This window comes from Orussus abietinus, unplaced genomic scaffold (genome assembly GCF_000612105.2).
Source record: "Orussus abietinus isolate OABI.00-Male unplaced genomic scaffold, Oabi_2.0 scaffold50, whole genome shotgun sequence".
NCBI classification, from domain to species: domain Eukaryota; kingdom Metazoa; phylum Arthropoda; class Insecta; order Hymenoptera; family Orussidae; genus Orussus; species Orussus abietinus.
The window spans coordinates 243,735-267,815 of NW_019394232.1; the positions used below are offsets into that span (position 1 = coordinate 243,735).

The 24,081-nt window shown below is 47.1% G+C and overlaps 3 protein-coding genes across 7 annotated transcripts; 1 reads left to right on the plus strand and 2 right to left on the minus strand.

Annotated features, from left to right (window-relative positions):
* Window positions 1-369: 369 nt before the first annotated feature.
* Window positions 370-1,789, plus strand: LOC105703134 (transmembrane emp24 domain-containing protein 7). Its single transcript, XM_012431287.2, has 3 exons — window positions 370-724; window positions 901-1,146; window positions 1,224-1,789. Exons 1-3 carry the CDS (start codon window positions 563-565, stop codon window positions 1,440-1,442), a joined length of 627 nt encoding a protein of 208 aa, XP_012286710.1. The 5' UTR covers window positions 370-562; the 3' UTR covers window positions 1,443-1,789.
* Window positions 1,790-1,894: 105 nt separating this feature from the next.
* Window positions 1,895-10,545, minus strand: LOC105703112 (coiled-coil and C2 domain-containing protein 2A). 3 transcript variants are annotated; one of them, XM_012431240.2, is made up of 4 exons: window positions 10,467-10,545; window positions 2,787-4,465; window positions 2,556-2,710; window positions 1,895-2,453 (listed from the first exon to the last, which is right to left on the minus strand). In XM_012431240.2, the coding sequence occupies exons 2-4, from the start codon at window positions 4,456-4,458 to the stop codon at window positions 1,920-1,922; spliced, it is 2,361 nt and encodes a 786-aa protein (XP_012286663.1). In that variant the 5' UTR covers window positions 4,459-4,465; window positions 10,467-10,545; the 3' UTR covers window positions 1,895-1,919. The 3 variants fall into 3 exon arrangements, with proteins under 3 accessions (XP_012286663.1, XP_012286657.1, XP_023289728.1); XM_012431234.1 differs by lacking the exon at window positions 10,467-10,545 and adding an exon at window positions 4,519-4,566; XM_023433960.1 differs by lacking the exon at window positions 10,467-10,545 and having other exon boundaries at window positions 2,787-4,208; window positions 4,363-4,566.
* On the minus strand, window positions 9,242-23,301 carry LOC105703122. Of its 3 annotated transcripts, none has more exons than XM_012431275.1 (7): window positions 23,243-23,301; window positions 12,014-12,613; window positions 11,576-11,747; window positions 11,368-11,429; window positions 11,114-11,246; window positions 10,899-11,010; window positions 9,242-10,616 (listed from the first exon to the last, which is right to left on the minus strand). In XM_012431275.1, the coding sequence occupies exons 2-7, from the start codon at window positions 12,474-12,476 to the stop codon at window positions 10,509-10,511; spliced, it is 1,050 nt and encodes a 349-aa protein (XP_012286698.1). In that variant the 5' UTR covers window positions 12,477-12,613; window positions 23,243-23,301; the 3' UTR covers window positions 9,242-10,508. The 3 variants fall into 3 exon arrangements, with proteins under 3 accessions (XP_012286698.1, XP_012286687.1, XP_012286678.1); XM_012431264.1 differs by lacking the exon at window positions 23,243-23,301 and adding an exon at window positions 21,850-22,136 and having other exon boundaries at window positions 10,899-11,007; XM_012431255.1 differs by lacking the exon at window positions 23,243-23,301 and adding an exon at window positions 21,850-22,136.
* Window positions 23,302-24,081: the final 780 nt, after the last annotated feature.

Sequence of the window (24,081 nt, forward strand, 5' to 3'; positions counted from 1 at the left end):
CAGGCATAGGCGATTAGAGGGTTTGCTAGACATGCTCGTCTAATTAAACGTATTCATTGTTATCGTTCAATAAGTTACTTTATTACATTAATTATTTTACAGTTTATTATACATCAGGTACCGCAAGTACATAAGTAATCGAGCTCGTGTTCTGCCATTCATGACCGCCAACGTATAAACGCCAGTTTACGTCGGTATTACCGGTAAAACCGGATTAATACGCCGTTTACACAAAATTAGTAACAATAAAACCGGTGTAAAACGGACCGCGTAAACGTAGTAAGTGGATCTGGACAAAATGCGAAGTAGCTTTATCGATTGGGGTGAATTTATTCACGTGATTTAGATGGGCGGAAATAAACCAATGAAAGTAGTTTTCGTGGCGCCGGATCGAGATTTTTGCTATCCTTGAGAAGGTGGATTTTAAGAGGTTAGACGTAGTATTTGAATTCGTGGACAGGAATGATAAGGACGTTGAAAAGGAGCACGACGTAACTAGCCGCTTAGATGTAATTGGTTGCATCGAAACGTGAGATAACGCACAGTAACCAGTACTTAGAGAATGATGTACGACGAATCCTTAAAATTGCTCCTGTTGTTCTCTCTACTTGGCACTTCCTTCAACGCGGCTGGAGTGGAGCTCTCCTTCGAGCTGCCCGACAATGCTAAGGAGTGCTTTTACCAAGAAATCGAAAAAAATGTGTCGTCCACTCTTGAGTTTCAGGTATAGAATTATAACTTCGACAATTTCACTTCTATCTCCTCTATTACTCAGTACTCAAGATCGAAAGAATCTCCACCTCGGATCGTCTTTATCGGTTATACTCCTTCTAAGAATTCTTATACTCTGTTGTATGAACAATGGTTTTAACCAATTTTAATTTATACTTTGGCTGGTAGGTCGTCACGGGTGGACAGTACGACGTCGACGTCAGTTTAGAAAACCCTAACAAAGAGATCATTTATCAGCAATTCAAAACACAGTTCGATTCGTACACGTTTCTGCCAACTATAACGGGAGAGTACAAGGTCTGCTTTAGCAACAAATTTTCCACGTTTTCGCATAAACTCATTTACATGGATTTCCAAGTTGGTGATGAACCTCCACTGCCAGGTCTTGAGGAACGTGTTACGGTAATGACACAGGTAATTGTTTTGTTTTATTCACAACCCTATTACTAATTCTCTTTGCTTTGATTTTATGACCTACATTCTTTTTCTAGATGGAATCTTCCGCTCAAGAAGTACATAAAAATCTAATTAGCATACTCGATTATCAAACACATCATAGGTTACGCGAGGCGCAAGGTCGTAAGAGGGCCGAAGATCTTAACGAACAGGTGTTATGGTGGTCAGTTTTAGAAACCATCACAATCCTCGTCATCAGCATCGGCCAAGTATTCGTTCTTAAGAACTTTTTCACGGAGCGAAAGCCATTTTAAATTTCTCCTGTAAATAAATGTTATAATCACATTGATATCACGGTTCAATTTTAAGACGTTCCTTAATTTATTTGATACTTGCAAGATACCGTGAAATGAAGATGCGAACTCGTTCAATGCTTATGTCTATGCTCTTATGTCAATAACGAGGCAGGGTGGTAAACTCGTTAAAAGTCATTGATGCAATTGGACTTATCTCGCGAATGTGGAGATAAAAACGAGGAGTTACGCGTTTCCAAAGCGTTGATACGCCTCTGTTGTATGAATATTTACACAATTCTTTATTTAAACTGTACTGAGTGTATGTATTTCATTATCGGTGCTGCTAAATAATGATGACCCTGAAAGACATCAGTTTCATATCGCCTTGATATTACACCCTACAAGATATCTTGAAACGAAAGAATCCACCGAGACCTTCCAATGCATTTTGTGCGGAGTCCTTTCTTCGAACATCACTTCACTCTCCATCTATCATTACTTTCTACCCTGAAGAACTAATACAGCCAACCACGTGGAATAAATATTACCAACGTATCTCTGGATATGGCAAACCAAAGCAAATTCTACAGGACCAGTAACTTCGTGGACCTTGGTAGAAAACAACTGTTTACTCAAATCATCGATACTGGTTTGTCGCAGGTTAAGTAAAAAGCCATGTGTGTGGTAAGCCCTGTACAATTGTCGCAATTCATTCTTTTCCGGTTGGATTGTGGAATTCTCAGCCTTGGATAAAAGTCTTCTAGCAATGGACACTGCGTGGCGGTTGAACAAGGTAGTCAAACCGATTCCACTTCTCCATTCAGCAAGTTTTTCTCGTAAGTTCTGTTCCAATGTTTCAGCTTTCCTTTCTTCGTCTTGGTCGTCAGGTGTACGTTTCAGATCCAACATCTGAGGGGTTCGATTATCGGATAAAATAGAATTACTGCTGAGTAGCTGCCAATCTCTACCCGTCCTCACGTTGAATCTCATCTTCGAGGGAGTCGACGTCTTTTGCAAGTTTCCCCAGATCTGCGATGGAATCATGGATTTTAAGGTGATATGAAATCTGTTCTCAGAGAAGGGAATCGTTTTCACTGATTATGAGTGAATAGCCTCTCGGAGAATACTCACGCTTTGATGATTTATTATTCGCGATATTTTAATCAATGGGCAGCGATTGACACCGTGATCGTAGTGATCTCCGTTCTCAGAGTCCCACAAGGTATACGTGTCATTATCGGTGATAGTCAACACGAAAGCAGCCCACTTTCGCATTTGTGACGTTCCTGAAATAAGTGGGTACAATTAAAGTGTTATGAAAGAACGAAGATGTGGCCAGTATTTATGTAGAAACATTCATACCTAATACTACGTAAGTCTCAGTGCCAAAACCCTGTAGCAACGTGGCAAGCAACGCAGCTCGACCAAAGTGATCGATCTTGTTCAAACTCAGAGCTTGCCTCGGAGTCAACGGTCCATAGTGAGCTGGCAGGGAAGCCAGCAGCATCGTCAGTCTGGCTGCATCTTCGATCGTCTCTATTCCTGATATCTTATAAGGCACTGCCATACACCTTTGAATAGCCTTTGATAACGTGTCGACAGAATCATTGGGTACAGCTTCGGTGGCTCCAGGTAATTCCATTCTCATTAGAACATAGATCCTGGTGCAGGAGTAGCCTGGACTTGCCTGCACATAACCTAATAGAAGCACTGGGCTGCAGAGCGGAGAGAGACTTATCCATCGTTCGAGCTCCTGGTAGCCATAGCGATTCTCTACAGGGATCCTGGCTTCGCCGAGCCACTGCAAGCCCCACACAGGATGTCGATCGTAAAGTCTCAGCTTCACAAACTGTTCTCCGCTCTGTCTGGGGACTTCGAAGCACACGGTTTCCTGCCAGATCGGAGCAGGACCATTGGAAACAGACGTTGTTTGCACCACATCGGCCCATTCTATTTCAAGGAGAGGCTGCACAAGTGCTGACTCTTCTCTCACCGGCACCTCGACTCCACGTAAGATAGTTATACTTAAGGTTTCCTTTCTTCCTGGATGCTTGTGTGCAAAGGCACCGGATGACGGAGTCCTTGCTTCGAGCCAATCTTTCACAGAAAAATTTAGCCAGGAGAACATTGGTTGCTCTATCACCGAGTTAATCTGCAACTTTGGTTCTTCTCCGAGTTGCTGACTCTCCTTTGGGCTGCGTGTATTGTCTACTGTGTCACCATTCGTAATGAACCTCAATGCTGGGTCTTCTAACAGAAAGTATCCCTTTTGCTTCTTCACATCACGTTTCTTGTACAGCAATGCAGATGCACTGTTCTGTGGATCATTTGGATCATTCGTTGTCGAGTGCAAGTGCGACAAATGCTCTTCTCCTGACTTTGGGCCTTCTCGAAACTCTGCAGTTAGCATTACGCTACACTTCACTGTTCCAGCGTGCATCATTCCAGAACTGTCAACTATCGAGAAGTCGATGTCGAGCTTGTTATCACAGACACAATACTTTGGCAAAGGTAACGGCAATGTGCTGTATATTCCTCCTTGGGCTTCGACTCGTATAGAGAAGCGACTCATCTCCGAAGAGTTTCTGATAACGAATTTGTATAATTGCTTAGCAAATGGAGCCGTGGCTTTACATACTGCTTTTTCATTGAACAAAATCGAGACACATGTAATTTGAATCGGACGAGATGTAGCAGTATTGTCAGGATGGATCGTAACTTCTCGAATGACAATCCCAAAAATTTTGTTCTTCTTCGTGGATGCATTGCTGCTTGTATCGAGACCTGTTAGATGGTACGGTTTAACTACGTTACTAGTCAATATATTATCGGAGTACACATAAAGGCCATCATCTGCGAGTTGTTCGGTGATGCATGATTTCCTCCAATCTTTGCGTTCGTGCGAAATAATCGGGTTGTCTTTAAGGATTTCTAGTACCTCTGGATAAGAATACTGCAAGTCGATACTGCTCCCACCTCCATTGCGAGAATTCCTTCTCGTTCCGGTTATAAAACTCACAGTCTCCACAGACATAGTTTTTCTGAAATTGTAAAGGGGAATTAACGAGCATGACACAAATCTCGCTTTTACAACCTTTTAATTCGCTCTCGTTGTGGTACATAACCTCAAGTAAGATTTGTTTACACAACAACTTTGAGTTTCTATGGCAACCAGACCTGAAACTATGCACATTGAATTGAAAACTGTTCAGAAGGTATACCTTCCAAATGTGACAGTGCCAACCGATGAAAGTCCTCACTATACCCTAAAACGTTGGTAATATCAGCCTACAAAATCCCACTCGAACCATATTCACAGAAAAAGCAGATTGCATAAATTGCCCCTTGAAGGAAAACAGAAATTGTGAAAACAAATCTCATAACAATTGACATTTTGATTCGTACCAGAAACTACCGAAATACCAAAGTTACGATTGTGAAGCACCAACTAATTCCATGAAAACTCATTTCATTAGACCTAAACTAGTCTAGATAAGCACTTTAAGGTGATATGAAAATATTATTCTACAAACTTAAACGTCAAAATATTTATAAAACTTTTCTCCAAACTGGGTGCACCGAATCATTTGAAACTTCAGCACGTGATTATGGAGGTCCCAAAAAATCATCACATGCTAAAATTTCCAATGATTCGGTGCATCCTGTTAGAAGAAAAGTTTTATAAATATATTAACATCATATATACATAGAATAACCCTTTCATATAACCTCTACTACTTGGAACAGGGGAATAATGACACCTCTCCAAAGCACTGTAGTTTCAATTGTTTATGCTAATATGGGAAACAAGATTACAAATTGTCGTTTATTTTTTCAATATAATAATAATAATAATAATAATAATAATAATAATAATAATAATAATAATAATAATAAACAACGTAGTGATAAGCTTCGATACGCAAAGCACGCTAGTTAATGCATGTAAATACTCTCTTTACAAAAATAATTAACAATGTCTCGATGGAACATTGCTGACCGGTAATTCCCTCTGGCTAAGCAATACTTAGCGGCTTCCTTTGGAGTGATATCATACCTAATCGCTAGCTGTTTTATCGATTATCAATTATTTAAATGACATCGTGTCTTTGGTACCATTTACAAGGGACAGCGTGCCCGCCGCGGGCAAAGGAAACGCGAGAAACTCGAATCGAGCCAAAGTCGATATTCCGTACGGCAATTCGATAGCTATCGATATCGTCATTGTAGGAATACGAGTAACAATATCGAGAGTTATCGGATTGCGCTAACCGGGAAAACTTTCCGCCATCTTGGATCGGCTCGATTTCCGTTGGACCCGTTTCCGTTGGCGGGGGCAGGTTGTGCGGAGAAATTTGGTATATCGGACGAGGTACCCACCATCCGCCGTCACGGAGGACATCCTTTTTCGAAAATCCCGGGGAAGAGGAGAAACCGGGGCGACGTCGTCTCGAGAAACGAGGAAAGCGGGAAAGATCTACGAGGAGGACTAAAGGGAGGCCAAGGACCGAGCGCGGACGCTCCGCCATTTTGCCTCCCGCCGCGAAAGACGCCATCTTGGATTCCCGTCTACGTGGGTGGCGGAAATTTTCAACGGGGAATTTCTTTCTATCGGAACTTCTAAGGACCGAGAAACGAGAGGATTTCCAGGTTAAGAACGAGGCTTGTCTAGTGGAAATCCAAGATCCCGGTAGAAACAATGGAAATTACGGGGATAAGGTAATCGTGTTTCTTTCTCCGAATTTATCAGAGGAATGTTCAATGCCGATGATATTAAACGCAGCGAATCCGAAATAGGAAAATTGGGGTCGCTATCCTCTCCCTCTTTCCCTGTTTCGCGTAAAAACGGAAGGAAAGAGGGAGGGTCCATATAAGATGGACCGTGGTAGTTCGAGATACATAAATAGGGATTTATAGGCTATCGGAAGGGAAAAGCGTTAACGGTCCCGCCCGCCTTCCTCCTTTCCCCGCTCCGGAGTCTCCACGGCGCTGTCTGAAGTGCTAAAATCCCATCCAATATTTACAAGTCCGCTCTAACGCACTAACGTCACAGGCTATACGTTGCTAGGTCGGTCATTTTTTCTCGCGTTCGCCCGACGAAGCAACGGCCAGCGAAGTCAAACAATGGAAAGCATTCGAAACCCTTTTTTCACTCGCGAAAGTTCAACTTTAGCCTCGAGTGTCGCCCTTAACCGCGGAAGAAAGTCCGAAGTATTTCTCGCGGTAGCATAAAGTTCAACTGAGGTCGGGCAACCGTGGGAATTCCGGCTGAGAACCATCCGCACGGCGGACAATTCCGGATCACGTTTAAATTAAATTATTAAGTCGATATTTACAGAAGACACGACAGTGGGACGAGTACAATTTCATAAATAACAATAAATAAATAGTTTTCAGAGCTTCTCACGCGGACCGAACCGGTCGCTGCGAGCTTGTCGACGCGCATTTGGACATCTAGTTCGACCGTCGTCCGCCGCGCGGCGCTGCAACCAGCACAGTAGTTCACAACCAATTCCACGACCTACCCTCCACGTTCCAAGTTTTCCAAGACGGGCTTTTCATTTGGACGAAATGACACGGAAGGCAAATTCAAGGTCCGAAACGTCCACAACGTCACGCAGCTTGAATTCGGCATGGGTAAGAGAAAATAAATAGAAACGCTCCATGCGTGTTTGACTTCGTTGGCAACGAGCGCATCTACGGTCGATCCCCGTGGATGGAGAAGCTCTCTTTTGAAAAGTCACCACGACGAGCCGCGTTCGAGCGACTTCTCTCGTCCAATGTGAATCGACCTTTAATACGAAGCCTAACATCCGTGGGCACGATCGATTTTAAGTTATCGTTCAACGGAAAGACTTTTCGTTGAAACGATCTACCACCGATAACGCGCCACGAAGGTCCGACGTTGGCTAGACAGAACGAAGAAAGGCCACCGTGAGTTACGCTTCTCAAGTTTCGCGGCCGGTGGCGTCGGTCCGCCATTTTGGTCGACGCGCGTCCGTGATTGGTCGTCCCCGGGTCACGTGACCGAGGTGTCGCAAGATGGCGGACCGCCACCGAGAACGCTCGACACAAAAGACAGAACGCGCGCAGAAACACAACGCTTGTGACAGAAAACGCTCGGAATATTCTGGGAGGTCACGTAAATAAGCTCGTTGCAGCCACCCTACTAAGGGCCGGTCACGGAACTCGCGTTAACCGGGGCTTAAACTCCGGTTAACTCGAGTCATGGAACCGGGCCTAAGGGATCGGTCACGCTGACGAACGCAAACGCACTTTGATGCGTTCCACGAGTAACTCGAATATGGACACTTGTGTCCAAGAGCAATTAAACGTTCGGAATATCGCGATCCAATTCTACCAATGTTTTTCCAAAGTGCAAGGTTTAGATGTGAAACTAACAACCGGGGCGGAAAATTCAAAAAGTGAGCGCGGGTTCGAAGCCATCGTGACTTGTCTAATTAAATGACATATGTTGGAATAATTTCATTCTTGCGTTTGCGCTCGACAATCGTGACTGCCCTGTAACCTCGATTGATCCAGGAATTATTTCTCTTTCCGAGGTTACGCGCAAAGTGGAACTTTCCGTTGGAGCCGTCGTTGCCCAGCCGACGAAAGAGATAAATTTGGATGTCCCTGCATCCTAGTAGCGGGAATTTCCCACCGTTTGTACCGTCCATAAGTAAAACTTAGTATCATTCGCAAATTGGCATCATGCAGTGGTAGGGCCAAACTTAATTGTTAATTGAACTGTACAAAAGCGGGCCACGCGTTCCAGGTTACTATGTATTTCGTTGGCTCCAACGGAAATCCCTCTCTGCTTTGACTTCAGCGCTATCTATCGAGTTCTCATCGAACCAAACTATCTTTTCACTCCCTGATCTCCACTTTTACAACCTTGCACCGTAAGAACAAATTACAACGCCCACGTAACAATAGCGCGTGGGGCGGCCGCAACGCGCGCGAAATTCAAATCCTCGTCCCTAAGACGGACACTTTTCACTATCGCGGATTTTCTCACCACCAGGTCAAAAAAGAATTCTAACTAAGGTCTTCGCACTCCTCGAGAGAAACGTTATAGCAGTAACGATTAGGGTGACCGCTAATTACGACAACTATAATAATTAATAATAATTAATAATAATAGCGTTAATAATTACGAGGGATAATCATGAGAGATAATAAACTAATCGTGATGACGTAATAAGAAAATGATTGTGATAATAATTAATAATATTAATGTAATAATTACTAGTAATCAATGATAATAATAAGTTAGGAACCAAGTACAAGTGTAAAGTATGATGAGAATTAATTAATAAAGGCGTAATAGAGTCCTATTTAGTTAGGCTATTCATAGATCCCAATACGATCGACACGAAGGCTGTTTTGCTCTCTTCTCTTTAGTTCTATTTTAGTCTTTTTCTTTTCTTTTCTTTTGGTTCTCATTGTCGGGGAAAAAAAAAAGGTCGAACGTCGACGGGATCTTCTTCTAAGTCCCGGCGACGTCCCTTTCCCGTTTTCTCCTTCTCTTGCTCCCCTCGATATGCAAAAAAAGACTGATAAGTCTCAAAAGAATCTGATAAGTGATTACAATTTGACGGAAGAGAAAAGGGAAAAAAGAAACTTCTACGTTTCATTTCCCCGCGTGTTCTTCGAGGTTTACATAGAATTTACTATACTTTATCGCGTTATTTCACCGGTTAAGTTTGGCTTAGGAGAAGGGGAAACTAGACGCTGAATTACGCCGGAAATAACATGAAACGCGAGAACCTAATTACGGTCTTCCGATGCGTCAATGAGTTATAGATATACTCTTTTTTTTTTTTTTCTTTATCCGATTTATAAATACAAAAATTATCAAAAGTCAGACCTACGACGCGCACCCTCCTCTAGGGCCGCCGTATAGCCGGGGAATGTAGCGTATTAATAATTTACGAAAGAAACAAATACTTCGATTCATGAATACCCGACGCAAGAGCGAATCGTTTCCTTCCTCCATTTTGATACTTTTATTCCCGCGCTGAATAAAATCCACCCTAATTTATTCCCGCGATTTAATCAAGGGACTCATCGATTCCACTAAATTGGAATATTCACCCGAAAAGTTTCACCGGGATTTCCTAACTTTCATAGCCCTTTACTATTTCTTCCAAAAAAAATAAAATAAAAAAAGAAGCGTCTCAGCAGAAGAAGAGCAAGACGAGGCTGACTCGAATTTCAGCGTGAGGAATAGTAAGATATGAAAGGTAAAAAAAGAAAAAAGAAAAAAGAAAAAACGATCGTCGTAATGGGTTCGAGGTTTAAATTTCCCCCCATAGATCCAGATACTCCCGAGTAAAGGATCGATATTAAATATATCTGACTTTGAGATTCTCCCGTGAAGAAATAGAGAAAAAAAAAAAAAGATGCGAAGAGCGACGCCTCCGGGTCGTCCCGAAGGATTGGGCAAGGTTCGAGGAGAGCAAGATATACCAGGAGCCCAGGGAGAGAAGATAAACGAAAGAAAGAAGAGGAAGGATAACGTTCACGGTCTCTCGTAAAGTCTGTGGGCAGCGCCCTCTGGAGTGTCCCCCACGCGAGATGAACCACAACGTCATCTAGGATTTCCACGTTGCTATATGGAGTTCAGAACCGTTCGAGAACGTTCAAATTGTACTTCGAAGCCGTGCGTGCCCACTTTCGAGCGTGTCTCCTTCACGGCACGAACTACAACGTGATCGTAGTCCTGAAGGCTTGCTCACCAGGATAGTCCCTTAGGATATGCACTGCAACAGCTTCCTCTGGAGGGTCTTCCGTTCCATGGACACCACTTCTTCCTTTCGGCGCTCCCTCTGGGATCTCTGACGTGGACATTTCCTCAGACCGCGCCTTTTGGGGTCCCCTCTCGACGACGTGGGGCGCATCTTCCGGGAGCGTCCTCTTCGCACCTCGACGCTGCGCGCGCGTGCATGCGCAATGGCCATCGCGATGACGCGCGGTACGAGGGATCGACAGAAAGGGAAGAAGGGAAGTAAGAAGAATGTCTAGATTCTAGCGAACCGTGAACTCTCCAGGCCGGTGTCTCTCTCTCTCTCTTCCTCTCTACTGGGATGAGTGCCTGCTCTCGTTGATGGACGACATCCTGGTCGACTCCGAGTGTGGATAGTTCCACGCAGGCATTCTCGTTTGCTCTATGGACGGACTGGGCGCCTGTCGACAAGATAACAAGCTCGTTAATTCCCTTCTTCGGCCACTTTTTCACGCATTTGTCTACCGATGCATTTACATGATCGTTGTACCCTGGACGTACAAAATTTTGCCAGGGATCGCTTTCTTTAGAATTCCCGATGCCCCCCTCGTGGAGCTCATTCATAACTATCGGTACAATTCCTTTTAGCTCTAGGCAAGTGGCGCTGAGGTCGCGCTGGAACTTTGGGACTTCTTCCCGGTTTCCCATTATGCGTTAAAGGGCGCTTCTCTTCGAATCCTTACCGCATTCTTTGAACTCTTGGCCATGAACATCGTAAATGAACGGCTACGGCTGCTGAATGGCCTCAACTCCGGGTCTCGGCTAGGTCCGTCGACTGCATCGACGCAAGTGCTGCTAAGAAGCAATAATGATTGTTCCACGGAATAAATTAGCGATTAGGATCAAAAAATTCCTCCAACGCTCTAAGACATACTCTATGACGAATCTCGATAATTACCTCGTCCGCAGTTCCTTTTGCTTGCGTTTACAGTGAATGTACGCCGCAATGCAGATGATTACGACAAGAAATACTGCTATCGTGGCACCGCCGGCGATGCTGGCAGTTTCCAACATTACTCGCTGCCTCGACGCTGAAAGCAAACATTGAATTTCGCAAACGTTACTCCTCGCCGGTTTAAAAAATAAACCGCGTATCCACCTACGTAACGTGATATCAATTAGCCATAATAAGAGCGTGTAACGATTACTTACGCAAATAGGAACCATCCAGATCTTTGAACTCGCACCTCTGCCCAATGTATCCGTTGGCACATCTTCGGAGAAAGAAGTACCGGGTATGAAAGAGGAAATTTTCATTTTAACCACAACCGAGTTCTGGGTGTACTTTAAATAAGGAAAATCGCTATCGGCTCTTTTAAATTAATGCAATCCAACCCTTTCTTCCAGGAGGTGTACTCACAAGCAGTTATAGAGGAGCGAGTCGACGATTTTCACGGTGAAGCAGGTAGCTCCATTAAGGCAGTACCACTCCGCGTAGTCAGGTGGACACTCGTACATATGGAATGTGATATTAGGTCGGGGCGTCGGGGATGGCGGCCGGGGTTTCGGCGTCGACCTCGACGAGCAGGCATCTAAAAGGAACCCAGGTATTAAAAGGATACGAAATCCGCCGATAGATATAGCCGATAAAATAAAATTCATCTATTCCGGTTGTAATGCCGTATAGAATAGTCAAGCGGTAAAACAGGCTGGCACGTCCAGTTACCGACATTTACGTTTAAGTCACTAAGGTGCCGGGACCCTAGTACAACGATTTGGAGCACTCTGGTAATCGGGAAACTCGCATTTAAACGAGATAAGGGCAAAGAAAAGTCTGTTATCACTGTAAAGGACTCACCTGCCACTCCGAGGATGGTGTAGGAGATAATGAGTAGCGTCGTGAGGTACGACGGGATCTTACACCTCCTCGGGACAGGGCTGGTGGTCGCGCATCCGGAGAGCGCGCAAGGTTCGCCTGTCGCCCGCAAGATGGCGGGCCCCTCGTCGGCCGCGACCCGGCAGGGGTCGTCCTCCTCGCGTCTATCCTGTCGTTCCAGCTCGTAGCGCTGGTGATGGTGGTTGCAGTCGTGGGGGCACTCGCGACACCGGCGACGGTGACGCCGATGGTGGTACCGGTAGTGCCGCGGTAGATGGCATTGCCGGTGCCGGCTAGGCGCGTGGTAGCCGGGGTGGTGGTACCGCTGGTACTCCTGCTCCTTCCAGCCGGGCGCCATCTTGCCCCCGCGGCCCGCCACCTGGTTCCCGGAGGCGCCGCGCTCCAGGGCGGCGCCACCCTCGGTCTCGTCCCCCTCCACCCTCATTTCCGCCCTAGTTTCTCGGATTCCCGCGGCCTCTAATTCGGTCTGCTGTCCCTCCGACGGGGCCGAGGATCCTCCCGAGGCGCATAGTCCTCCACCTTGCCACGAGGGGCAGCACCGCCGCGCGTGTCGTCTCCTCCCTGCAAACAAAAATCAGGTTAGGTAAGTATAATACGTAAAGTAATATACGTGCTTTTCTACGCGTATATTGCAACGTATAATACAATTTAAAAAAAAAAAATGGCAAAATATAGTAGTTTTCTAAGCAGCCACGAGGTATATTACCTCAAACTAAACGTGCAAAGCGCATGCGCAATAGCGTCAATAGCCAATGAGAGTCCACCTATTTACCTCTAAGAGAGATTCACATTGGCTGTTAAGGGCTAGACATTTCGCTGCGGCAATTCCGCGGTGGATTTTTTTCCGCCTCATACCGAGGGAGAAAAAACGAGATATAAGGGGAAAAAAAGGGGGTCTATGATGATTAAGCAGCCGTGGCGCGCGGATTACCGTGGCAATTAATTAATCTTTACCCCCGGGAACCGGCAATCTCCTCCGCTTAATCTTTGCGCGAATTCTGCGGCACGTTGCGGAGGGTCGGTGCGATATCTCTTATCCTTGAAAAAATTCGCAGGGTCGTACCGTAGAGTTATCTAAAAGCGTCTCGAACGTCTTTCCGAGGGATTTCCAAGGAATCTCTCGAAATCCCCTCGGCCCGACTGACCCGTTTCAAAATCCGCCCACGGAAAAGAAAGCGAGCCAATCTTTATCCTTTTTTTTTCCTCTCTCTTTCTCTTCCACATCTACGAGAAACGTTCAAATGATGGTATATAGAATGACCGTTTAAAATCACCTTAAAAGGCCTTTCAAAGGGTCTGTACATTTTTGAAGGCATTTTAATGGGATTATACATCCAAGTTTCCCTAGACGTTTCTGTCAGAAGTACGGACGTGGCGATGAACTAGGTGAGATAGAGAAGAGGTTGCATGCCTTCGTCCCACGTGCGATCCTTCCGGCAATTGGTCATTTCCCTCCTAATTACGGGATAAAGTAAAGCCAGACATCTCGGAGAGGAGGTTTTTGCTAGTTTCGAGACCTCCGAGTGCTTCCCGTGAGACGAGGAACGAATCCAAGATTCCTCCATCGAACCACTCAAACCTAGTACGGCCACCCCGGCACTAATATTAATGTTTCATTAAATATAGAGTATATTTCATATACATTTCCCCGAGGCACTTTTTCGAACAACTCTTGGCCCTCCACTTTCGTTAACCATAGTACGTAGAAAACGTTATCAAATCGATTTATCGTTAACAGCGTACCTGTCCGAGTATGTATTTGCGGCCTATCTAATCGGGACGGCCGGCAAAGTCATCTTAGTCGATGATAAGCCGAACTTCTCGTCTCGTCATCGACGAAACGATCGAAGTACCGAGGAGAAGAGGATCTTCCAGAAATTCGTAGGAAAGCGGAAACGGCACACGTTCGGTCCGAAAGCCGAAAAGGCCCGAATAATTCAGGTGGGCATTCCGGGACTTAGAAGATATCCCCGTCGAGGAGGACTTCCCGGAGAAGTCGAGGATTTTCCCGGAAGCGTGGGGCCCGTGAATGGCCGGGAGAAAAAGGTGGGAGGGGGGTCCTAAGAGGTCCGAAAAATGCGAAAAATCGAAAAGGAGGCCCGAGCACGTACGGCGAGGAAAGAGAGGTCCTCAGAATGGAACTCCCGGTGAGAAGGGCAAAGCCGAAAGGCGCACCTAAAGGTGATTCAGGACCTACCTTAAGGTGTTACCAAAGTGCCATAACGTGTACATCGACGTCGAGAAAGTGAATTTCATCCGTGTACAATTTTCCACGGTGATGGATTTTGGATAATCGCGATATTTATATTTACGTTGTATATACGAAACTTTTCTTCCACATCGTTTCAAACTCGACAATGTGAATATAAAGAGTATAAGAGTAAGGTCTCGACCCTCGTGAGATTTCAAATTTCTAAAAATTTCTATATACATATTTTAAAAAATGTGTATAAGAAATGAAGCTTCTTTACACCCTCAACATTCACGTTGTAAAGTTTGACGCTATTCGGTACACCCGGATGATAGGAAAGTGTCGCTTTCGTGTCGCCTTAACCCTTTGCGCGCGGAGTCCTTTCACCATACGGGCGAAATTGATCAAAGCGTGCAAGCGATACTGGACCAAACGTCGGACGTACTTAAGCGTCTCGGAGATGCAAAGGGTTAAGTTAAAATTAAAAGTAAAAGTAACCGCGGGGTTCGCGGACAATGCCGAAGACTAAGTTGCACACGCGGAGGCGAGCCGAGTTACCTGCAAGTCCTAAATTAAAAAGTTAAGGTAAGCCAATGGGGAGGCCGCGTTAAGGTGAGGATCCCTGGAGTCTAGGCGGGGTAAAAATATATGCGGCGCTCGTTAGTCGCGCGTTCTGCTCGTCTAAATCCGTGTCCGTGTCTCTGGGCTTCCTTCGCGATCTCTCGGTTTCCCCCCGCCCTCCCTGCCCCTCCCTCCATCTCTCATTACCGAAAGACCCTCATTACGGGAACGCTCCCCGTCCCCCCCCCTCTTCCCGGGTATCCGATCCATCCGAAGGTCATCGATCGCGATCGACCGGGAAAACTCCGATTTTTTACACCCGACATATGTGCCCATAATTACGAAAGTGGTCTAACTCATATATTTCTTGTTTCGAAATTACATTGAATTAATTTCGTTTGAAATAATATGGCGTGAAATAACTGATACTCATTTTTTTTTTCTTTTTTTAATTTTGACTTAGACCACTTTCATAATTATGGGCACATATGTGCGTAAAAAGTGTAAAGTTTTCGAAGGCGCCGAGACCAGGATATCTCATTTTCGAGACCAGATCAATTTATCCGGGGATTCCAGGATTTTGATATCTTGGGAGATTTTTTGAATGCGAAGGCAAGGTAGATAAACGGATAAGCTCCTCGACGTGTTTCACTTCACCTTAACCGGGGATCGGAAGGAACCGACGAGGCCGTGGTTCGCCGTGGCTCAGTGGTTAACACGTTGGTTGCACACCCGAAACCCGTTATCTCCAGGCTTCGGCGAACCTTTCCTGCATTTCAAGGGAGTTTAACGACTCCGCGATCGACGTCGCTGGGAATCGATCTTCCTCTTCGCGTCGCATCCCACCTCCCCCGATTCCCTATCGAACGTCTTCTCGGATCCTCCCGATCCCCTCCACCGACGAATCCCACGACCCTCTTTTAGCTTCCTTTTTACCCGACTTCAAAAAAGACGAGTATACGTCACTTTCGTGTCACCTTAAAGGGACGTGGAAAGGTTTCGTTAGCCCTTCGAACTCGGAGCCTTTTCGACATACGGGCGAAATTCGTCTGACCGTGCAGGCAATATTGGACCAAAAGTACGGCAACTATACTCACCCGTCGTAGCGAGAGACCATAAGGAAGGTCCCGAAACTCATTAAATTTCAATCCTTTAAATAATTTCTTTATAGGTATTATTAATATTTCCTATAAATATTGAAATTTCCCGAGGGCTCCTTATAGACTCCACGTTCATGGTGTAAAATTTCAAACTACTCGGTGCACCCAATTTAGAGAAAAATTTTATATATATATATTTTCACGCTCTGTATGTATAGAATAACCCTTTCGTATCGCCTTAACTAATTCGTTTAACGATAGCCGATAGTTACTAAAAACTAGGTGTCGACGAATCGTCCCCGGGTGCAATAGTCATTGCTCGGCGGAGTATAATTCCGGCACCGATCCTCCGCAGGTTCTGGCCGCACCGGGTGGAAGAAAATTCCGACATTCATCCGGCTTCCGTATCTGTTTCGAGTTGACGGCCAATCGATATCTCTCTCTCTCCCTCCAAAAGAAAACGCCAAGAGAGATCCTCCGTCTCGCTCGTCGGCGTCTCCCGGCGAAATCATTAGTTAATAACGTCTCCCCGTTAAATAAATATAAAGACAAGATGATCTAATTAATTCGATTAACGTCAGGATTAAGGCGAGACGAAAGGTCCATTCTATATACACGTATAAAAACGTATATCACATGTAAATAACGCCTCCATAAAATAAACGGAGGTCCTGAAACTCAGGAGATTTCATTATTCGATCTTTCTAATTAACTTCTGTTAGGATTTTTATCGTGGATAGAAGCTTTAGCCTTTTGGCTACTAAGAGCGCCTAAAGGCGGCCGACGTTTGGTCCAATATCGCCCGCACGGTCATACGAATTTCGCCCGTACGTCGAGATGGCCCCGCGTTCAAAAGGTTCATCAATTAAATTTCTGAGCACCTTTCGTATCGTCTTAAACGATCGATCTTTCTAATTAACTTCTGTTAGGACTTTTATCGTGGCAGGGCAGTGGGTACGAGCTTTAACCCCGTGGCTACTAAGAGCGCCTAAAGGGGGCCGACGTTTGGTCCAATATCGCCCGCCCGGTCATACGAATTTCGCCCGTATGTCGAGATGGCCCCGCGTTCAAAGGGTTAATGGAGGAAGATTGCGCCTTAAGGAGGTTAGAGTCGAGCACGCCGGGATTGGTGCCGAGGACCAATGCCGAGTTGACCAACCGATTCGATACGCGTACTGGGAAGCGCTTGCGAAATCACCCGGGGCCGTACAAGGGAAATATCTCGCCATTCTTCTACGTACATTATTTTCCGTGAATTTGAAAATACCGATAAGATAAAAAGTGTCTAGATATTTTCATTGCACATTAATGGAAATTAATGTGCGATCTCAGTGCACGCGGAAGACGGTCTTTCGAGGTTATGTCTGACAATGCGCTCACCCTATCACGTCGTCGAAGCGAGGACAGCTTTGAAAAATAAGAACGGTATCGGTGAGCGATCGCCTCCCTCCACGTAAATCTGAAAATAGAAAGAAAAAAAAAAAATTCCTAGACCGGTATGTGCGACCATGATTGCACCATATCCGCAGGGAAGTCATTCATTGTCCTACGCGGTATTACAATAGACACTTTGTACCTCAATATTTCCTACACCGAGGAAAACAAAGAAAAAAGGTTCATTCTACCAAAGAAATATTTAGTCAATCCAAAAAAACAATTTTTTTCACCCCGCACAAAGCGATGTCTAAAGAAGCCCTTAATTGTGGAAGAACGTCCTAATTACCATCCCTCGACGGTCACGGTTTAACAATGCCAATTTAGCAATAATTTTTCTTTTCTTAAGAAAGCCCTCCGATGGTTACACGTTGACGTATCATTATATACGTATAGCGGCTTATCGGGAGGGGATATATTAGGGAATGTTGGGGTAGGTCGGCGTTTCCTCTCCGAGTGACTTTACTCCCCCGGCGGGGAGGCGCGACGATTTGCATAAATAATTCACGGATTCCGCGGGTCTCGTGCCCAGAGGCCGTGGTAAAAACCTCCGGGTTTCGTGCATTAGGATATTACGGGTATCGCGGATTTAACGAGATCCTCCCAGGCCCGTTGAATAATATCAAGGAAGTCCGATTACTATCCGTCACGAAGCCGGCGAAGTCGCCAAAGTTGTCGGACTCGCCGATGGCGGCGCCACGGTGGACGCGCAAGGGCGATCGACGAGCTTAGGCGAAATAATAAACAAAAAAAATTCCTATAAATAATTTAAAAAAAGCCTAATAAATAATAAGAGGCGAATAAATCGGACGCAACGTTTCGCACGGAATGGCAACTTATTTGGGCCGAATTTACCTTTTAATCAAGGTAAAGCGACACTGGGAATAGCGGGATTTAATCGCCAATAATCGAGAGGAAAACATAATTTGTTCGCAGTTAATAACTTGGAAGAGGATCCGCCAGGTGGCGCCTGCGGAGCCCGAGTAATGGAAGACGCGATCTAACCTGACATGCACGGCTGGTCTACGGACCTTGGGAACCACCCAAGGCGATTCCGATTCTCCTTCTCGGAGAACTCGGTTCTTTTTTTCTTTCCCTTCTTTTTTTTCCCTCCCCCGCATAGGCGACACCAACGAATCGATCGTAAGAGCCTCGATTCCCCCCCAAGGAAATTGAAAACGTCAAAATATAAACCACCTCCATCTAAGGAATATTTTCACATATATATATGAGACTTGTATATGATGATATAATTAATATTAATTTCGCATGGCGAGCTCGGTTCGTTAGGGACTCACACGAGTGTATGAAAACTGGAAATAGAGGCAAATAGGAGGAAAAGGGGGGAAAAAAAAAAGTTGAGTCGCGTGCTATCGCAATTCGGCCAAGGGTCTGCGGGTGGCGGCTTTTAATAATCGATCTCGAGACTTCGACCGTAGCCGAGTCGGCACCTTCGCGCAAACGTCCTAACCTAGTTTCAGGCCCGCAGTCCGCGTCGGCACTGTATATATACTACTTTCGAGCCGACCGTTTTGAAACTACCATTAAGGTGACGTGAAAGTGGCATCGAAGAGGTTTTCTTTATAAAGCTTTTCTCCCAACTCGATTAACCGAGTGGCTTGAAACTTTGCAACGTGAATAGGGAGACTATAAGGGAGGTCCAATGAACAGTGAACAGTGCCCTATCCATTTCTACAAACTCTGCGACTCCGATCTCGAGATGGTCTCTCTTATCACCCGATATCACCGCCACCTGTCGCAACTCTCCTCGATTTATCTCGGCCAAGGGCCGCACCTGTCTCCGCGAGTTCTCCGCATGCGGCCCCACGGCCAGATAAGCGACAATCGCGGCCTTAAACGCGCTTCCCGAAAAAAACCACCCCGAAATCGCGAAGCCCGATAATCCCCGCGACGAGCTACAAAAGATTCATTCATCGCGTCTAAAGAGAGAAAACTAAAAAAAAAAAGGAAAGAAAGGAAGAGGAGAAGCATACGAGAGCCGGCGTCGGCAAATTCATGTCTCGCGTCCGGTATCTGCCTTAAACAATTACAGTACGATATCATAAAGAGCGCACAAAACGACATTCATTCTTATCGAATGCGTAGGGAGATAAGCGAAGAGAAGAAAGGAAAAAAAATAATACAAGCGATTAAAGTCGCGTCGAGGTCAAGAAACTACAAATGACGCGCCCAATTTCGATCGTAATCGACCTCCGGCAAATTTCTCGTAAACTCTCACGGCGTTAACATGTCCGGGTGTTATTAATTTTCCTTCGGAAGGGTCCCAAGCGCATAATAACGATTTAAACATATCGCAGGTGAGAAACGAGTCGGGCCGCCATCTTGGATGCGCGCGCAGCGATCGGGCCGCCGCTCGGCCGGTTCATCGATCGTGGGATTCTCCGTTCTCCCGAGTTCGAAAAAGAAAAAAGGAAAAAACAACAGGAATATATTTATAAAAGGTGGCAAAATCCGGAAAGAGCGAACCCGCCGGCGGATCTAGATAAGGCCAGGCAAATTAACAGCCTGTGAATCCCGGCAAACCCCGGCAAATTAACAGCCTCGCGAATACCGTCGTCCTCCCGGGAGAACGTAACCTCGAAAAGTGCTCGGCCGGGACGGCTTCGGATTTTAGACTTCGTCCGCACGGTGGGAAACTCATCCCGACGCTCCTCCCTAAGCGACGAGCGACGTTAAAAAGGGAAGATGCGAAACGAAAGAGGGGAAAAAAGAAGAAAAAAAAAAGAAGATGCAAGACGCGTCTCTTTCCTGTGCGCGACGAAGACGAGAAGGGAAAAACAAAAAAAAATACAGAAAGAAGGGAGCAGCGCCACTCGGCGGATTTTCCCGGAAACTAAGATCTCTCTAGTATAAAGTATCGTAAGGGGACAAAATGGCGGTCGAAGTTAGATCCCGCCACCTCGTAACTTCATAGTGGCGTAATTGCCGTGTAATCTCTCCTAATCCGAGGAAGTCTGCAAAAAGGGGGCCGAGAAATTCGGAAATCGTCCGTTTCTACCCCCGCGGGGCAATTATTTGGCGATAATGGCCGCCTAAACGGTTTCGGGGGCTCAAAGTGGAACCGCCTCCCCGAGAGGGCGACATTTTGAGGCCCCGGCCACGAATGGAACGTAGAAAGAGAGAGAGAGAAGGACCCCTCGGCTCTTTAGCTCAGCCTCCGCGGTGGGTTCTGACCTGTTGCAGTTTAAAGGACGATTCTCTCACGGAATTCCTTACGCGAATGATCTCCGCCGTTTCGACAGGTTAGACCCGTGAATTTGTCAGGATTTGTCACGAGTCCCTTCCGGCCGCGGTGTTCGAGAATCGACCGTGAAGTTCCGAGGCGAACCCAGGGGTGCTCAGTCGGCGGTCCTACGTGCCAACTTCACGGATTTCCCATTTCCCACGGGGATGGTTAAGGGGCGATATAAATATGTTGTACATCACTATTTCTACCAGGATTTTATGTATACCTATTTCGACCAAAAGCTGGAGGAAAATGATACCGCTAAATAAACTTAACAATTATTATACGAAAACTCCAAAGATTAATTGAGAAAAAATTATTAAACTTTGAAAATAATATCAAGTTAAAATTTTTAAAGGTGTCTCTTCACACCTTTGGTAGAAATAATATATGATCCCAATACTTGACACGGTATGCTACATTATGTTTTATAATAGCGTTATGTAACTGCATAAGAATTAATACTGATATAAATTGTATGTGCACGTTACTTGTATAAAAAAGTTTCTACCAGTTCTATCGTCGTTATAAAATAATACTTTGGGGGAGGGAAGCAAAATGGAGAGACCGAGAGGAAGCATCGCTTGGTAAGAAGAGAACTCGCAATTTTCCTAACCTCTATCAAGGAACGATCCGTTGATCTGTTCCTTCCCTAAGTTTCTTTGGATCTTTAATATTTCTAGTACTGTGCCCACGCAAACTGACCTCGAGCACATCGAACGCTAAACCTCGACATTCTTAGGCTTTAACCTTTATACATAAAACAAATGTTGCTGCAACTTCTATAAAGGGACTAAATTTGAGTCACCGATCCCCCTAAAGAAATTAAACATACAACTATATCTACATCGGTCCCCTGAGTCTGTACTCCTAACCCTTTGTCCACATCGGAACGTTCTCCAAATCACTACCCTGCCTCGACTGCACAAAAATCCTCTTCGACTGGTTTCTATTCCTCTTCTGACCAACCAAGCAGCATCCCCTCTAAATACAGCGAACTCGTAGTAAAGTCTCCCAGAGTAAAAAAGTACTAAAAAAAAAAAACAATACAACCATCAGCCTAACCTAAATCGAGTAACCCGATGAAATGAATACCGACCACCTAAAAATGTCCATCCTAGGATTTAAAACTCATACCCGCGTATCACCGCGCATTACCAGACGTCACCTAGGTAAACCGTCAATAAAAGCATACGAGCAGAGAACCGATTTAGGTGATTCGGCAGCCTTCCCTGTCGAGGGTCGGGCCCGGGGGTATTCTAACCTGAAAGCCTCTGGAGGAAGGGAAGCATGGCAGCGTCGTGCTCGGTGGTCGGGCCGCGGGGTCGGGCGGCCTCGCCGGGGACAGGTCCAGCGACGTCGAGGGTGGGCGCGTCGATCGGCACGGGCATCGGTTCCGGTCGTTCCGGTCCCGTTCCGCCGTCTCTCGGTCCTCGGCTGGTCCTCGCCTCGCTCGCCGCACTCCCCCCCCGCTCCGTCGCGCCGAGACACCTGGGAGCCGCGGTGACGCGCGCCCCAACCTAACCTAGCTCGGGCGGCGGCCTCGCTCGCTCGCGGCCGACTGGCGCGGCGGCGGTCTCTCTCCCTCCCCCTCGGAGGCTGGCCGTGTCTCTCGCCCGGCCCCGCGCGCGCGCGGAGGCTGCGTGCGTCGGTCTCCCTCGCGCGGCCGCTTTTCGGCTGCCGCCTCCTCCGACTGCCGACTGCCGTCTGCCGCGCGCCGCGCCCCTCCTCGCTCTCTCGCTCGCCCGGCCGAGCCGAGCTTCCTTCTCGAGTCTGCCCCCCCCACCCACCCACCCCGTGCAACGGCCGGACGCCGGATCGAGGCCCAAGGCTCCTCGACCAGGCAGGATGCGCCGCGCCGAGAGAGACGCACCCGCCGGCCCCGACCCAGAGGGCACCACGCGACTCTCCGCGGCACCTCGATGGCGACTGGCCCCGACTACGTGGCCATCGCAGGAGACGCGTGCCCCCCCGAGACCTCGGCTTCCCTCGCGCGCGCACTCCGGTTCCCTGGACGCGAGACCACCGGGCGAACGGCCGAGCGTCGACTGCTCGCGAGCCGCGCGGCCGCGGCCGACCTGCCCACCAGCGACCGCGCGCGCCGCCGCCGCATCGGTCTCCCCACTCCTCCCGCTGAGAGACCTCCGCCGGCACTCCGGTATCCCGCCGCTAAAAAATAACCGATGCGCGTAACCCTCTTCCTCGAACTTTCTCCGCCGATCCGCGCGTAACGCGCCGCCGAATCGCCTAGCCACGACCGGACCGCCGATTGCAGTCCTTCGGCACGCTAATCGAACGGATTCGATATCTCGTACGGCACGTGCCGAGACGTGCGCGGACGCGGCGCTCCGAGGGGCGCGTCCTGATTGGTCCACCGCTCGGGCAGGGGTCACGTGGTAGCGAGCCGCGAGTCATGAATGGAGAGGTCGCCGCGATCGGGGCGCTACTCCCGCAAACATAAAAAAAAAATCGACGTAAGGGGAGATAAGCCGCCTTATCGTACGCTACTTAAGGTGAACGAAAGAGGGTCGTTCTTCATACACATGTCCACGTGAACCGTAAAAGTATCGGTAATACCATTCTCCAAACTGCGTGCACCGAATCACTCGAAACTTTCGCAACAATTTTTCGTGACATTCTTTTTCCATTCGACTTACCCCTATACCTACGTCGGAGAAAGACGTAGTTCTACGGTGAAAGAAGAGCAGAAGTCACCCCCCACGCCGGATTGACTCGATTCACGGTAAATACGAGTCTCTTTGGCGCCCCCCTGCCCCCCCTGCCCCGCGCGCTTCTTCCACCATCCTCCTCGCCAGCCGTCTCCCCCTCCCTCGCGCCACAGCGCTCGGCTCCGGCGAGCCGCGCTTCGGCCCCCCTCGGGCGCGCTCGGGAAAGATCGGAGCGGCCCGACACGCGCTCCAATTTCTCGATTCAAACTCTCGAGTATCGTTCTCGCTCGCTCCAGTCGGCGCTCCAGGTCGCCGCGTGGCGAACGCGAGACCGATCGAGATACGCACTGTATCTCCACGGCTGCGAGCTAACCTACACTTCCGCATGGCGAGAGTATAGGCGTAGGGGCGCAGGTGTAGGGGACAGATGGCCCGGTTTTTCAAACTTCGAGCGCGCTCGAGAGATACCGCCATATTGGGTGACAGTCAGACGACGCCTGCCCTGCTGCACGCGCTCGCCACTCTCTGGACGCGGCACATCCTGCCGGGGTTAGGGCGGACGAAAAAAAAAAAAAACATCTATATATTAGCAATGCCGATAATAAAGAGAAGGCGTTAAAATGAAAACCCACCCATGAAATTTAGGTACCACGATGTCGATCACAGAGGGAAGGAATTATTTAAGATGTTCCCTAGTCTGATGACCCCATGATCTATGTTGAATAAAAATGAATTCATGGCAATTGCGAGATACAAAACTGCGGATAATGGCGATCGATAGCATCAGGGATCGAGCGATACGAGCGGTAGTTCATAAGTACAAGGGA

What these genes read in the sequence shown, in the direction of transcription:
- LOC105703112 (XM_012431240.2), bottom strand. Translation starts at nt 4,458, where the DNA reads ATGTCTGTGGAGACTGTGAGTTTTATAACCGGAACGAGAAGGAATTCT. An exon ending in TGAGACTTACGTAGTATTAG is followed by an intron (nt 2,711 to 2,786) that starts GTATGAATGTTT and finishes CACTTATTTCAG; the next exon opens with GAACGTCACAAATGCGAAAG. An exon ending in GAATAATAAATCATCAAAGC is followed by an intron (nt 2,454 to 2,555) that starts GTGAGTATTCTC and finishes ATTCCATCGCAG; the next exon opens with ATCTGGGGAAACTTGCAAAA.
- LOC105703134 (XM_012431287.2), top strand. Translation starts at nt 563, where the DNA reads ATGATGTACGACGAATCCTTAAAATTGCTCCTGTTGTTCTCTCTACTT. An exon ending in CGTCCACTCTTGAGTTTCAG is followed by an intron (nt 725 to 900) that starts GTATAGAATTAT and finishes TTTGGCTGGTAG; the next exon opens with GTCGTCACGGGTGGACAGTA. An exon ending in GTGTTACGGTAATGACACAG is followed by an intron (nt 1,147 to 1,223) that starts GTAATTGTTTTG and finishes TTCTTTTTCTAG; the next exon opens with ATGGAATCTTCCGCTCAAGA.
- LOC105703122 (XM_012431255.1), bottom strand. Translation starts at nt 21,976, where the DNA reads ATGCCCGTGCCGATCGACGCGCCCACCCTCGACGTCGCTGGACCTGTC. An exon ending in CACCATCCTCGGAGTGGCAG is followed by an intron (nt 11,748 to 12,013) that starts GTGAGTCCTTTA and finishes GGTTCCTTTTAG; the next exon opens with ATGCCTGCTCGTCGAGGTCG. An exon ending in CAAAAGGAACTGCGGACGAG is followed by an intron (nt 11,011 to 11,113) that starts GTAATTATCGAG and finishes ATTGCTTCTTAG; the next exon opens with CAGCACTTGCGTCGATGCAG.